Below are 15444 nucleotides of genomic sequence, written 5' to 3' on the forward strand. Positions count from 1 at the left end.
AACAAGGACGCCCTGGTCCAGTACGCGAGCCTCTTCCACGACGTGACGAGAACCGTCGGGGAGCGCCGGACCAGGGACGGGTCCTCCTCTCCTGGGCGGGAGGACCACCGTCTCGACGGCTTCGGGGAACACCAGAGCGTCTCGTACAGGGACCTGTACGAGGGTAAGGACAGGGAGAAGAGGAGGTATGTAATGTATTCACGCAGGACAAACAGAGCAGCATTGGAACATGGAAGGTTTTGCAGTTACACGTGCGGTTTTGTTAATCCAGCTACGTTCAGTGGATCCAGCGGCAGAAGGTGAGGCCTGGGAGCAAGATGGAGGCGCTGCAAAAATACATCCAGCGCAGAGATGTGAAGGAGATCGCCGTCCGCAGACGAGCTCTGTGACTGCCTGTCCGTCGGTGCCTGCTCGGGCACCAGCACCCCATCTTTCAGGTGTGTGTGTGTGTGTGTGTGTGTGTGGATGACCGAGTCATTGAGTGCCTTTGAATGTGACTCCTTTCTGGTGACTGAAATTGCTCCTTGTGTCTGTACGCAGGTGTCTCCAGCCGTCAGAGTTCCACAACCAGCAGCTCCGCATTGGAAAGCTCCGGGGCGTGGCTGACGTCAGAAGGGTCCTGTGTTCGGCTGCTGGCCGTGGAACTCACACGGCTGGAGATGGAACAATAGCCTTCCGATGCCGACCTGCTGGCTGTGTCCATGGAACTGGAGACTGAAGGTGAGTTGTCCTTCTGAATGGACTGAGTGAACTATACAAGTATAAAATTAAAGGTCTGTCTTGTTGTTTGTCCTGACTGTAACTTGTTTTGTTGTGATGCATTGTAATGCAGCTATAATGGGAAGGACATGGAAGCAGTGAGGTAGGTGATGCGAGATGGTGGTGATAGGTCTCTATTTCACCCTGCACGGTCATTAATTCATTCTTCACTTAATCATTAAATCACTAAATGCATGTTAAGCGGTGCTCTTCATGTTTGCTGGCTAAAACTGTGTCATCTTCATTTCATCTGCTTATTAAATTAACGTAGCTGCACATGACGACATAGATTTGCTTGACGCTGCTGTCGTCATCATCGTCGACGGGTGGGTTTGGGAGCGGCTCACACTTCAGTAGCACTCAATGCTTTTAGGCTTCAGTAGCATTAGATACTTTCAGGCTTCTTGGATGTCAGTCGTCCCTGCAGGCTGACGTGCACCAGTTATGTGATGTTAAGTGACATCTTTTGCCCTTTTCTAAGCTCATTAATGCGTGTTGTTCCAGCTCCCTCTTCCTCTGCTCCGGAGGTCCCTGCCCCACCCCAGCCGCTCCCTGCCGACGGCTGAACCGGAAAAGCATCCTTCGCAAACGCAGCCAGTGCTCACTCCTGAGGTGAGTAGCACCACCCCGCTTCTGGTGCTTTTGTGGTAGGTTGAGGAAAACGGCAAGCCCGTATTCACGATGCGTCTGTTTGTTCGTTTAAGGTGCTTCTGCCCGAGGGCTGGAAGCAGACACTGCCCAGAGAGCAGCATCAGTGGGTCAGCAGAGAGCAGTCCGGGACGCCGGCACTGACAAAGAATCTCCGTGTGTGGGCTGGTCGCCTCCTGGACCCCGGCTGGACATATTGGAGCAGCTGGACCCCATCCATCGGGAGAAGTTCCCAGTGGTCCTGAGTTGAACTGAGGTGTCAGTTATGTTTTTCAGTTAAGATAAAATGCATCAAACATACTAAAACTAAAACAGATAATTAAATACATACCATAATTTTTATAATATAATATAATTTATTTAAAAGGTTGCTTAGACACTTCCCACATGCGTTTGTGTAAGCTTGCACGCATGCATGCGTGGAATGTTGCACACATACACATGGATGCTACTGTTTGTGCATGCAATGTCATCCTTTTAACACGAAAAAAAAATAATTCACTTACACAGGATCTTGCATCGCCTTCTTTTGTGGGTCTCAAACTAACAGAGAAAATGTGTGAAGGGGAAAAAAAGAAAAAAAAAACATTTGCGCGTGTAGCAGGAAGCAAAGAATGACAGCGATGGTTGCAGCAGTTGGTCAGGTTTATGTTCAGCAACGTTGTGTGACCAAAGAATGAGGTCAGCTGACTCCTTGAATACACTGAACGACCAGGTTATTCCATCAATGGATTTTTTTCTTCCCTGATGGCATGGGTATATTCCAAAATGACAATGCCAGGATTCATCAGGCTCAAATTGTGAAAAAGTGGTTCAGGGAGCATGAGACATCATTTTCACACATGGATTGGCCACCAGAGTCCAGACCTGAACCCCACTGAGAATCTTTGGAATGTGCTGCAGAAGACTATTTTGCACAGTGGTCCAAATCTTCCATCATCAATACAAGATCTTCGGGAAAAATTAATGCAACTCTGGACAGAAATAAATGTGAAATTGCAGAAGCTAGTGGAAACGATGCCGCAGCAAATGTGTGCCGTGATCAAAGCTAAAGGCGGTCCAACGAAATATTAGAGTGTGAGCTTTTTTTTTTTGGCCAGGCAGTGCATTAGACGAAGATAACACAAGTAAACACAAATTGCAGTTTTCAAATGAAGGTTTTTATTAAGGGAAAAACAAAAATCCAAACCTACATGGCCCTGTGTGAAAAAGTGATTGATCTGTGGTCTGACGAGACAAAAGTTGAACTTTTTAGAAGGTATATGCCCCATTACATCTGGCGTAAAAGTAACACAGCATTTCAGAAAACAAACATCATACCAACAGTAAAATGTGGTGGTAGCGTGATGGTCTGGGGCTGTTTTGCAACTTCAGGACCTGTAAGACTTGCTGTGGTAAATGGAACCATGAATTCTGCTGTCTACCAAAAAATTCTGAAGGAGAATGTCTGGCCATCTGTTCGTGGCCTCAAGCTGAAGCACACTTGGGTTCTGCAGCAGGACACTGATCCAAAACACACCAGCAAGTCCACCTCTGAATGGCTTAAGAAAAACAAAATGACTTTGGAGTGGCCTAGTCAAAGTCCTGACCTGAATCCGATTGAAATGCTGTGGCATGACCTTAAAAAGGTGGTTCATGCTTGAAAACCCAACAATATGGCTGAATTAGAACAATTCTGCAAAGAAGTTATCGCAAACGATTGATTGCAGTTGTTGCTGCTAAGGGTGACCCAGCCAGTTATTGGGTTTAGGGGGCAATCACTTTTTCACACATGGCCACGTAGGTTTGGATTTTTTTTTTCCTTAATAATAATAATAATAAAAACTACATTTTGTGTTTACTTGTATTATCTTTGTCTAGTGTTTACATTTGTTTGATGATCTGAAACATTTAAGTGACAAACATGCAAAAAAATAAGCTCAGGAAGGGGGCAAACACTTTTTCATGCCACTGTAAGACCAGTGTATTCACTGTGTCTGTCATTGCAAAGACTCATCTGCTTGCCTTATGTGTCTGAGCATTTATATTTTTTGATTGCTATTTTGGTTATTGGACTCTTATGCCTTTATTTTGATTTACTCTTTGCCAGTGCCCTGTTGGATTTGTTTGCCTGTTATCTGGATTTTACCTTTGCTCGTATTTCAACTATGTCTTTGGATTGCTCCTCTTCATTATTAAAATCAGTTTACCTGCGTTTGTCTTTCACCACACCTGACAGAATTACATGGAGACTGAGGAAATGACAAGGAAGTAATTTCTGACCAGGACCAGGATATGAGGAGGGAATGGGTTTTTAGCCAAGGGAACTTAATATGACTTCATGCAAGAAGGGTGCATGACTGAAAAAGCCAATTAGTCCTGTATGTGTGACACCCACTGAAGCCACAGTGGGAACTGGAGACTGTTTGTTCCATCACCTACTGGATGAGTATTGTTACGGAAAGATGTGTGTGTGTGTGTGTGTGTGTGTGTGTTCCAGGTTTACTGCCAGGATTTCCCCCCGTTTGGGACTTTGCCCCATTCCTCGATGGGTTTTTGAGACACTGCTCCTATTTAATGGTCCCTCCCACAAGAGAGGAAGAGAAGCGAGAAGGGAGTTAGTTTTGTTTGTTTTGTTTGGCTTGATTTGAACTTTTGTATGACTTTTGTGTATAAGCTAGTTTCCCCCATTTTTGGACTTCATCTTTGGCTTCACCCCTCCTGGTTCGGTAGTTGGTGTGTGTGTGTGTGTGTGTGTGTGTGTGTGTGTGTGTGTGTGTGTGTGTGTGTGTGTGTGTGTGTGTGTGTGTGTGTGTGTACACATATATAGATTGTATAAAGAGTGTAAATATTGTTTGTTTAGTACTTTGGTGTTGCACACTGGTGGTAGGGATTGACTGCCATTTTTGTTGGGTGTGGGTTTTGCCTCTGTTTGTCAGGTAGTTAGGAAAGTGTTGTATGTTTCTTGTGTTGTTTGAGTTAGTTAGTGTGTAGTTTTATTTCATTAGTGTGGGTTTGGTTTATTATTTTGACCTGGGTCACTCCTGAAGATATTTGCTAACTGTCACGATCAGTCCCTTCCATGTTCCGTGTTTTCTATGTCTTGTGTTTGTTCCGTTCCATAGTTTCGTTTTTGTTCTCAAAGTGATTGCGTACACCTCTCCCTCATTTCTAGTTCATGTATTTAAACCCTGCTGTGTGCCTTGGTCGTTGCTGTTCATTGTTTGTTTGGAGGTTTGACTGTTTGTTTTGCTGTTTCATGGTTTATTGTTTGAATTAATGTTTGGTTGTTTCTTTGTGCTCCATGTCTTTGTGTTTATCTTAGCCTTCGTGTTCCCTAGCCTTAGTTCCTACCCTGTTTCCCTAGTTTGCCTTTGTGTGTTTTTGTTTTGTAATGTATCCCAGTACAAATTTCTGATACACGAAGTAAGCGTCTGTACACATATTTATGTGCACGATGTTAGTATATTTTCTCATCTTCACCAGGAATATATTTTTCTGTGTGTGTGATCATGCAAACACAGCACAGGTGGAAGTTCTCCTTTTATTTCACTGGTAGTTCTTCTTTTGTTTTCAGGGGGTATTTTCTTATGCTAGGCAAATACTTATTGTCATTTGGAGTCTGTGATGCCATCTGTTAACAGCTGGATTTACCTATAAGGTAATTTGTTTTTCATGGTTTTTAATTGTACATTGTAGGCTGTTCATTATTTTTCAGCATGCTGACACATATTCTTATTGAAACACCTTCAACAATCCCACAAATGTATTTTGAAATTTCATAATTTAGCAGGACAGTTGTAATAGTAACATACAGTTGATTATTACTAAGCATTATATTTTATGTTGAATATTTTTTTAATATATATAATATATCTTAGATTACATTAAGAGAAAGCAGCAATTAACAGAAAAAGTTAGAAAGCATTTGACATTTTTGCAGTAATATAGGCAGCTGTATGAATATTTTTTTTGCATAAATATGCATCCTTTTCATTAAAAAAAAATTAAGAATAAATTAAACAATTTCATAAATATATTCAATTTTGAAATTAACCCTATCAAATGTAAAAGGATATTTATTGTTATTACAATTTAGTGCTATACGTTTCTGCAAGAATAGGTTTCAGTTCCACTAGAATTGTTACACCACAAAGCTTATGCATAGAGAATGAGTCACTTGCAGCTGTGATGTGCCAAAGTGAAGAATTGATGTTTCCTGATCACATCAGAGGTTCTAAGAACCAAAGCCAAAATAGTTACAAATGCAAACGTCTCATGTTCCACAAGCAGCATATCACACTGAGGGCTATAAACGATGGATACTGTCTGGAGAATTTTCTACCTGCTTGGTATGTACAGCATGTCATTCATTTAAAAAACAAGTAAAAGAGAGACTATTAAACTATTAAATTGTTACTTAACAACAACAATAATAATAATAATAATAATAATTGACTATGATCTGGTTTCTTCCCTCAGTCACACTGTGTCTAAACATTGCCTTAACAAATAAAATAACTATACAAGAGGAAGCTGCAACAAAACAGGAGGGCTTATGTGTCACAATCAACTGTACACATGATTTTCAGGAAATGAAATATATGCTCTGGTTTAAGGATGCTATTTGGAATGGGGAAAAGTTTGAGGGGACCATTGTATACAGTAACAAACCAGATCAACCTCAGGCTTCTGAGTATTCTGGAAGAGTGGAATTCCTTTCTCAGGACCAGGGTTCCTGCAGTTTAAGGATTAATCATTTGCAAAAGAATGACAGCGGTGCATATCAGTTCAGGCTCATAGATCAAGGATACAGGTACATGAGTAAAATGAATATGAGTCTGACAGTGAAGGGTAAGTTTTGTGATGTTTTATGCATATTTGTTAGGGGAGTGGATTGGGAATTTATTAGGGTCTTCATGTTAGATTTTGATAGGTTTGTTGGATTTGAGGGGGTTTGTTGTGCTGTGTTGGCCCTCTAGACAATCCCTGCAAGATCGACCTTAAGTCATCTGGACCAGTCAAGGAACATGATACTGTGACATTGCGCTGCTCAACATCAAAGCAGTGTGGATTTGCACCTGAATGGGACCCGTCCAGCATAAATGCACCAATTTCCGTCACAGATGATAAACATATCAGTGAGCTGAAGTTGAACGTGAGCTGGTTGGACAATGGGAGAACGTTATCATGTCATCTAGCGAAAAGCAAAGATGGCTGTCTGGCCCGGAATGTCACTCTGGCAGTGGAATGTGGGTATAGATGGAAACAGAATTAGAAATAATTTATGCATTTAATTTATACTGTATAAATATATACTTCTTTACATTCAGAAATTTTGTTCATTTACAAATCAGGGTTAGCACTGTACAAACACGTTACACCAGTTTGTAATGTGTAACAAATAAGAGAGTTAGTAGACTCTGTGCACACAGTGAGTTTAGTGAGGTGATTTTCAGGACATTAGCTGCTGATGATTGATAGCTGTGTGCGGCATCCCTAGAACATAAACAAAGAAGTGAAGGACAAAGCATTAGTAACTTAATACAATGAGCAGAGCCCTTTGTTTCTTAGGCATCTCCAAAGCAGGTCATGATATTTTTTATTAATTCCAATGCAAATCGCCACGGCATTCTGTATGTCCCAGATAACAGATTATCAACCTATCTATAATTGTTTTTGGATTATCTCTCTTCATTGTCCTTGTCATTTTAGGATATGTTCCGGGCTTTCCTATAATAAGATTCCCAAAGTTAAAAAAAAAAAAAATAGGGATTCTGTAATTGCAATAGTAATAGAAAGTTCCTAAATACTGTATTTTCTAAACTGAAATAAGATTTTAGACTTTGTATGATTCTGTAATGTCCACCCTTGAGTGGCAAACTGCGATAGAAAACATTTTTCAGGGGTACTGTTTTTTTTCTTTTTATTCATTTATTTATCTAGATGCACCCAAAGATACAAAAGTAGATGTAAAATCTAAGGATGTGAAAGAGGGAGAAAGTGTCACCATCTCCTGCTCAAGCAAAGCCAACCCAAACGCTGCCTTCACATGGTTTAAAGTCAATCAAAGCGAACCCTTCCTATCTTCAGATATGTTCACCTTGGACAGTGCAAAACAAATCCACAGTGGAATATACTACTGTCAAGCCAACAACAAATACGGGAAGGAAGATTCACAAACATTTGCAATCAATGTTACTTGTAAGTCCTGGTACCTTAAAAAATAATCGAGAATTAATGTATTAAGAATAATACACTGGGAAAAAAAAGTATTGTAAATTGAACTAAGCCAGAAATTAAATTGTGGACATTGAAGCAAGACTGCAAAAATGACACCATTTTACTTTTCAGATGCTCCTAAAGAAGTCCAGGCCAAGTTAGAACCTGCTGATGTCAAAGTGGGGGACAGCCTTACACTGAAATGCCTGGTACACGACAGCAATCCATCAGTCATGCCGGGGTCCTTCAGGTGGTATAAAGATGGCAGCGACACTGCGAACTACAGTAATACACTCTTCATCCAAAACGTAGAGAAAAAGCATAAAGGATGGTACCATTGTCAGGCCAAAAATTATGTAGGGGTAGCAGACTCCAACAAAATTGAAGTATCTGTAAAGTGTAAGTACTGTACTATATTTTTGACAAAAAATAGTTTTCACTTTAATACTAACATTCCTTATATGTAAGATTAAATATTTTACTGTAATCTTGAATGTTGAAAATAACTTTCTGTTAGGATCATAAATACAAATGTTGTAGAAACAGGAGTATCAGTCTTCTGTGCATGGGCCCTATACCATGGAGATGTTTCCAACCTACAAAATAAATTAATTGGTGTTATCAGATTTCTTGGAATACACATTTTTCAAAATCTGTCTGTTGTTCTCTCTACAGATCGTCCACAAGACACTTACATTGATGGCAAAGTCACAGTGAAGCTGCACTTATCCCTAAATCTCACCTGTGTATCTGATGCCAATCCTGAGCCTAGCGATTACTCCTGGTTCCATAAGCCAGAGCATGGGAAAAATTATGTTGAACGTTCACGCACTCTCCGGGAGTATCTGGTTGAGAACGTGACCATTCAAGATGCTGGATGGTATATGTGCAGCCCCAGAAATGTAATTGGTATGGGATCAAACTCCACAGCGTTCAGACTTAAAGTTCTCTGTAAGTTCTTCATTTTTGCTTTACATTTTCAGTGAATTTGTTCAGTACTACTTAAAACCATGTAAGGTGGGGTGTAAATATGTGAGATATTTCTTGTTTTCCAAATTTTTCCAAGTTGATTTAGGTATGATTCATGTTTTGGCCCTTTCCGATTCATGCATTTTAAATGTTCAACTCAATCATTTCTTGGTCTTAAAGAGAATACACCAAAAAAAACAAAAAAAGAACACTAACAAATAGCTGAAGGGTGAAAGCTTCTCTGATTAAATATGCAACTAAGCCTATATGGCTACTTTTTATTCCCTATATAGTACACTATAGGCAAACAAATACAATAAAATTTGATCAGAACTGTTTAGAAAGAACATGACGGTGTGAAAAAGCCCATGCCACCATGGGCTATAGATAGATAGAGAGGTAGATAGTCTACTTGCACCATTTCAATAATTTAAGACTATGAAAAACTTACATCCAGTACAAACATTTCACTGAAACAATATATATGTGTATATATATTTTTTGTTTGTTTGTTTATTTTTTATTTGTGTGTGTGTGTGTGTGTGTGTGTGTGTGTTTCTCCTAATCTCTTGTCCCAACATTTATTTCATAGATGCCCCAAAATTACCTAAACTGACAATGGCAAAAGTCTTAAACGAGTATGAATTGCTTACTGTTAGTTGCACTGTAGAAAGCTCTCCAGTGGCAAACATCACGCTAAATCTCACAAACCCAGGAAATAAACCTGTAGAGCTGGTCAGGAACCAGAGTAACACTCTCAAGTTCTTTGTTAATGCATCCAAGTCAACAGCAGGTCAATACACCTGCACAGCGCAAAACACAGAGGGAGAAAACTCCATAACAGAGCAACTGAAGGTTTTGTGTAAGTAAAACGTTCTCTTACTTATCATATGGTGAAAGTTATAAATATAGCCAAAATAAGATATAATGAAAGCATTGTTAATGGAAAAAAAAAATATTAAGGATGCACAATGAAAATTAACATGTATAGCTAAATCATGAAAGTGAAAAAGTTGAATGACCCATCCTAAATTGGCAGATCTGCCTCATCTTTTCAGATGCCCCTAAAAATGTACATGTGCAAACCCAACCTGGGCAAGAGCTGAAGGAGGGAAATCATCTGATGCTCTCTTGTGAAGCCCATTCGGAGCCCAGCGTGTCCTCGTACACATGGGAAAAATTATCTGAGGCACATAGAGAGACAGCCGGACAGGGAAAGACACTAACTATACATCCACTCAATGCATCACACTCTGGGGATTACATCTGCATTGCCAGAAATAACCTTGGCATTAATCAGTCCGCACCAGTTCATATCAGAGTCAAGTGTACGTATACTTTCATATAATGTTAGCTCTTGTACTAATGGAAAATGGCACAATTTGCAGAAGACATAGATAGATGACTGTAAAGCATATGAACTCAGGTCACTGAAGTTTCATGTTAACATCAGTCTCTGTCAACTTCAATACTGTGGCACAAAGTAGAGTACTATATTGGTGGCTAAACATAAAGTCTGATTAAAGACATGGTTATACACTGAATAATACAATTTTGGAAGTTTTAGCTTCTAATTTTGTTTGGGGCGGGGGGCATAGTCAGTCAATAGGAGCAATCACACAGCCTGCACAACTTGTGTGAGGGAGTGAGGTAAACACCAGATTCATGAGGTACCTCACATGTACAAATACAAATCTGAAAGAACCATGATTCAGAAAAGTGAGCTGCAGGATTCATTTAATAGTTCTCTCTTTATTATTGTCTTATTATGATTACATATTATGTACCAGATCAAAGGTGGTTTCTTCCCTTAAAAGATATTCATCATATAAAACGTTTGTTTTTCCTCAGATCGCCCATCCACAAAAATAATCCATAACATCACATACATGTCATCTATGTGGGCGCAGACCCTTCCAGTGCATCTGACATGTAGTGTGCAGTGTGACCCACCAGCCACATCTTACGCTTGGTACAGGCTGGAAGACAACACAACAGCCTTGTCTACACATCAGAACTACACGGTTCACCCTCAAAGCCCAGGAATCTACTACTGTTCTGCAAAAAACGACATAGGCATGGGGACTTCGGAAAGAGTCGAGCTGTTTCTTAACCGTGCGTATATATTACATTCAAATCTGTTAATACATTGACAATAAATTGGTAGGAGAATTTATATGAAAAAAAAGATAATGTAACAGAAGTTGCAAGCAGAAAATAAAAAAGTAATTCTTTGTGTAAAAATTGCTAAATCCTTTAAAGTTTTTGCTTGTGCTGGTGTACAGCTCTTTTAAAGCTCTTTCAGGTGCTGATTCCTGTATTTTCCATCTGCTTTGTGATTGCTGGCGTGTTTCTGCTGTGTAGGTATGAACTTCTCTGCTGTACAAAATTCTGCCAAATATTACAATAAACATATAATAATATTGAAACATTTATAAAGGCATGTGGCACAGTATATTAAAAAAGGAAACATTTCTGCTGACAGTAAAAATTTAGACCCCTAATTTTCAGTTCCACAGATTTTATTTACAAATGTGTGCATTTGTGTTTGAAATAGAATACAAATAAATATCTATAAATAAAAATAATAATATTTGCCTACAGAAGACTATAAATCTGCCTGAAAAATATATAAATACAATTTTTCCCACTTTAATATTTAAATTATTGTTTTATATATGTTCATTTTTCTTTCATTTCACAGATTCCTCTTGAGAAAAAGAGCTTCTGAACAAGATGATAATAGTTCATTTTTCTTCTCAGAAACCCTGTCACGATCTTCTACAGTAGCAAACTTCCTCTCATTGGTTAATTTCCCTCTATTTATCTCAAGACTTAACAATTTGTTTATGACGAAATTCATCACGGAACTCAAAACGTTTGTTTTTGTTTTTAGTTATTGCATTGATGTTAGCCTTAATTCAGAGCAATTACTTTCATCAGTTGTGTGGGAATGTCTAGACAAGAAATAAAGAGAGTCAAAGACTATGTAGATTAACAAGCTAAGTTCTGTGCAGATCTCACAAAACAACAATAGGGAGAACTTGATGATGGAAAGAGAAGTGTCATCTCAACTCAGAGACCATCAGTCACTGGCTACTGCACTACATGGTTCACCCAGCAGGGATACCACAGTCGCAATGTTAGTGAATCCTGATCCATGTACACGTGCAGAAGCAGGAGTGCCAAACACATTTATAACACCTTTAGAATGCCTGATTTGCTCTTGTTTGTTTTATGGTTACTTTCTCACAGTCACACAGTGTATGATTTTGCACAGTTGCCACAAACCATGCAGGTAGGAAAACTGTTTAGACCTTTTTTCATTTTTTATATCCCATAACAAGAAGCATGATTTGCTCCCACAAACAAGGTCATGCTGTGCTAACGTATCCAATTTCACGGACTTCACAGAAGGGGCTTCCAAGCACAGAGGGCATTCCAACCACCACCTCTACTAACTTTGCAACCTTGCAGTTCAAGAATAAAAGTAATCCGAATAAAAGGTAATTTCATGTGAAATTAAATATTAGCAAGATGTAAATACTAGCAAGTAACCAACATACTTTATGTTCATTGCCTAATGCTGTGTCCTGTAATGAATCATCTTACAAGTGGTGTACTTGTATAAGTAGTTTTTGTTTGGTTGGGGGGTGTTTGTTCATTTGTTTTTTAAATATTTATATTTGCTATACGGTACTATAAGAATTTTATTCTAAAGTTTGTAAAAACTCAACAAAGACATTGTTTTAAAAATAAAATAACTGGAAAAACTAACAGACTAAACTAATAATGAAGCTTTGTGCCAGACATATACTTACTTTAAACAAAAATGTTTACACAGAATTATTTCTATCCTAGTGAACCCAACACAGACAGTGGACCGGTCTACGCTGTGGTTTCCAAAGATATGCAAAACACAAAGGTAAATTAATCTCAAAACGCATACTACAGATCATGGCGCTTTTAAATCAACACATCCTAAATACACGCAATTCAACACATATTACATTAAAAAACAAGTAAGCCGCCGGTTAATCGAGTTTTAACATTATCACAGCTGGACAATGTCAGATCATTGGCAGCTCTGTAGATTTGGATTTGGTTTGGGTATCAGTTAGGCATAATCCATGGAAACATTTCGGAGAAAAGTCACTTCAGAGTGTGTCTGTCTTTCAGACTGCAGAAAGTGATAGTGGCGATTATGAAAACATATCTGGTGCTAATGCACAAAAGCCTGCTGCTACATACATGAACTGGGATTCTGACACTAGCGAGGAGGAAGAGGAAGAGGACAAAGTACAATACTCCACGGTCGTCTTCACCGAAACACCGCGTCCTAACGCGAAGCAATTTACACCGAAGTCCACTCAAAGCAATTCCAGTTCTGATGAGGAAGTCAGAACCGAATACTCGCAGGTCAAATGATTCCTCAATATCAGTTAAAAACGCAGCCGAGTCATCCGCTTAGGTATTGATGAAGGAAATGTGAGGATATGTGGGGTGATAGAATTTTTTCATGTGCTACTTTTTTCCCCTTTTTTACTCAGCTTTTACCTGTTTTGTGTGAAGTTTTTAATGGCGATATTGTGTAAACATTGCCCCACTGCAAATAAGCACGCCCGATGTAGATCATATTAGTTTTGTGTGTGTGTGCATTTTACAAGATGCTGATATGGAAGATTTCAGTAATTGTATATACAGTTCGTGTTTGACTTTATTATGTCATCATGTAATCCATTAAAAAACATTTTAACCAGAAAATAAAGTTTTACAAAAAGCAAGCTACACTGGGTATATATCGTTTGTGTCACGGTGCGTGGCGTGCGGCAGTAAACAAAGCAGTCCAGTGAAACCAGAAATACTACGGACGCAGCACCGAGGGTGGACACCTAGACTAGACAGAAAAGGACATTATACACACAGGGAAACGAATGCGGGGGAGTCGAGGCAGGCAATGATCATGAAAGCAAATGAAGTGTTTGGGCCGGGGAGTGAGGCAGGGCTGGGAGACCAAAAAGAAACAACAGAAGTATTTGCGTCGGGAGGAGCGACACATACGATGGGACACCGCTGCAGTTTGTCTGCTAAAATATAAGAAATGACATGATATGATAGTTTGTAGAACCAACTTTTATGGAAGCATAATTTTCTGTATGACTGTCATTCTGGAGGAAGGTTGGCCCACTGTCCTAATGGGCTTCAAATTGTCTGGAAATGGCTTTATAACCCTTCCCAGATTAACGGACAGAACATTTGCTTCTCTAAGACCTTTGCTAACACGCTGCCATTGTGTTAACACGCACCTGAATGCTCCAGATCAGCAAACCACCAAACCACCACTGCTTTTATAGCAGTGGTCATACTTATTTATCAGTTAATCAATTGCATTTGATTAGCTGCGCTTGGCTGACACTTGCCCTCTTAACTCCTCTGGTAGCAGTGAGGATGTGCTTAATGTTTCACACACTGCTGCATTTTGGCCTAGCTTTTGTTAAACAATGATGCAGTGTAATGTCATGCGTTGCTGTTCATCTAAGGTTATGTACTAAATTATAAGAACTGTGAGGACCAGATTTTTTTTTCCATCGTGTTCTGATATATACATAAAACTATGGAATTCATGGTTCTTTGTTTTTCACATGACTATATAACTGTTAAAGATGGCATGTTATTTCTTCGTTGTGGATGTCAGTTCCTAGCAGTTATCTGGGTATTTCAGATTTTCTTTCATAATTTCTGGGAACATTATGTTCCCCTCTCAGATTAAAACAAGCCAACTGACTAACCATTTTTGCAATGTCACCTTTCCACAACTGCACGCTAACCATTACTGGTGCCATGATGCGAGTAACAAAGCATTTTGGAGACAGTACCCTGTGGTTGGCAGGGCACATTGGAGGCAGTACCCTCTTCTCGGCAGGGTACGTGAGAGGCAGGTACTCAGGGTACTCAGGTCACCAGGGCATCCCGATCCAGACAAAATGTTGTGGGGTGTTTTTAATTTAAGGCTGGCTGGGAAAGGACATTGTATAGCCTCAGATTTGTCAGCTATTGAGAATTTCACAGCTATTCCAGTCTTTGTATTAGCCAAGCAGTCAATTATATTAGTCAGACAGGTAGGAGTATATTTGAGGGATCAGTGTGTATGGAAATGCATGTACCCATGCAAATGGAACTGGAGGCCACATTGCCTGATGGGCACAGGCCTTTTCCCCACCTTCGTACTGCTCACCCTTTCTCTACGCCTCTGCAGGATTAATTTATGCTGACATTCCACGCTGTGGATCCCAGGAGTATGATGAGCACACCAGTATCTGTTGCTCAGGGAAGCTGTACAAGTAGAAATCCAGCCTTACACAAGTAAGTTTTACCAAGTTTTTCTTTCTGGAGGAATGTGGTGTGGAAATGGGTACGGTACAGTTGGTACAGCAGAGGAGGTCCAAGGTGGAGCCACCTTTTCTCTTTTTTTTCCTTTCCCCCTTTAAAATATTCTTAAGATTCTGCGTTGCTCTCATGTACTGCTCTCTTGCCTTCGGGTTACTGCGTTCTGTGTGGTCAGCAGTGTTGTGGTTCAAAAGTGTACCAGCTGTGGCAAGAGGGAACACTGTGTTGTGACGAAGTGCTGCATCGTGACCAGCTGGCAGGGTCGGTGTGCGTTGGGAAAGCCGTGTACTCTCCACACCATTACACAGTGTGCCAGAGACAAATACACCTGCCTGCAGGTCAGCAATGCTGTGGAAGGGACCCCTTCGACCCTGCAGATCTGCTGCAGTGGATTCAGGTTGTATTATCTTACCAAATGTCAGTGTTAGGGGTTAGAAGGAAAAGCAGGCTCAGCCCACTGCAGCGTTGGCAGGGTAGGTT

General features: G+C 40.0%; 1 protein-coding gene across 5 annotated transcripts; it reads left to right on the forward strand.

Moving 5' to 3' along the window:
• Positions 1-545: 545 nt before the first annotated feature.
• On the forward strand, positions 546-13361 carry si:dkey-24p1.1 (uncharacterized protein LOC556718 homolog). 5 transcript variants are annotated; one of them, XM_035533893.1, is made up of 22 exons: positions 546-720; positions 833-862; positions 1264-1371; positions 1464-1663; positions 3887-4003; positions 4964-5047; positions 5680-5738; positions 5869-6240; positions 6369-6638; positions 7333-7590; positions 7741-8007; positions 8284-8559; positions 9170-9439; positions 9636-9905; positions 10429-10692; positions 10863-10941; positions 11282-11384; positions 11595-11719; positions 11833-11875; positions 11992-12083; positions 12439-12502; positions 12757-13361. In XM_035533893.1, the coding sequence occupies exons 7-22, from the start codon at positions 5705-5707 to the stop codon at positions 13003-13005; spliced, it is 3036 nt and encodes a 1011-aa protein (XP_035389786.1). In that variant the 5' UTR covers positions 546-720; positions 833-862; positions 1264-1371; positions 1464-1663; positions 3887-4003; positions 4964-5047; positions 5680-5704; the 3' UTR covers positions 13006-13361. The 5 variants fall into 5 exon arrangements, with proteins under 5 accessions (XP_035389786.1, XP_035389790.1, XP_035389789.1 ...); XM_035533897.1 differs by having other exon boundaries at positions 11858-11875; positions 12757-12870; XM_035533896.1 differs by lacking the exon at positions 11595-11719 and having other exon boundaries at positions 11858-11875.
• The last annotated feature ends 2083 nt before the right edge of the window (positions 13362-15444 follow it).

The sequence above is a fragment of the Electrophorus electricus genome, chromosome 15 (genome assembly GCF_013358815.1).
Source record: "Electrophorus electricus isolate fEleEle1 chromosome 15, fEleEle1.pri, whole genome shotgun sequence".
NCBI classification, from domain to species: Eukaryota; Metazoa; Chordata; class Actinopteri; order Gymnotiformes; family Gymnotidae; genus Electrophorus; species Electrophorus electricus.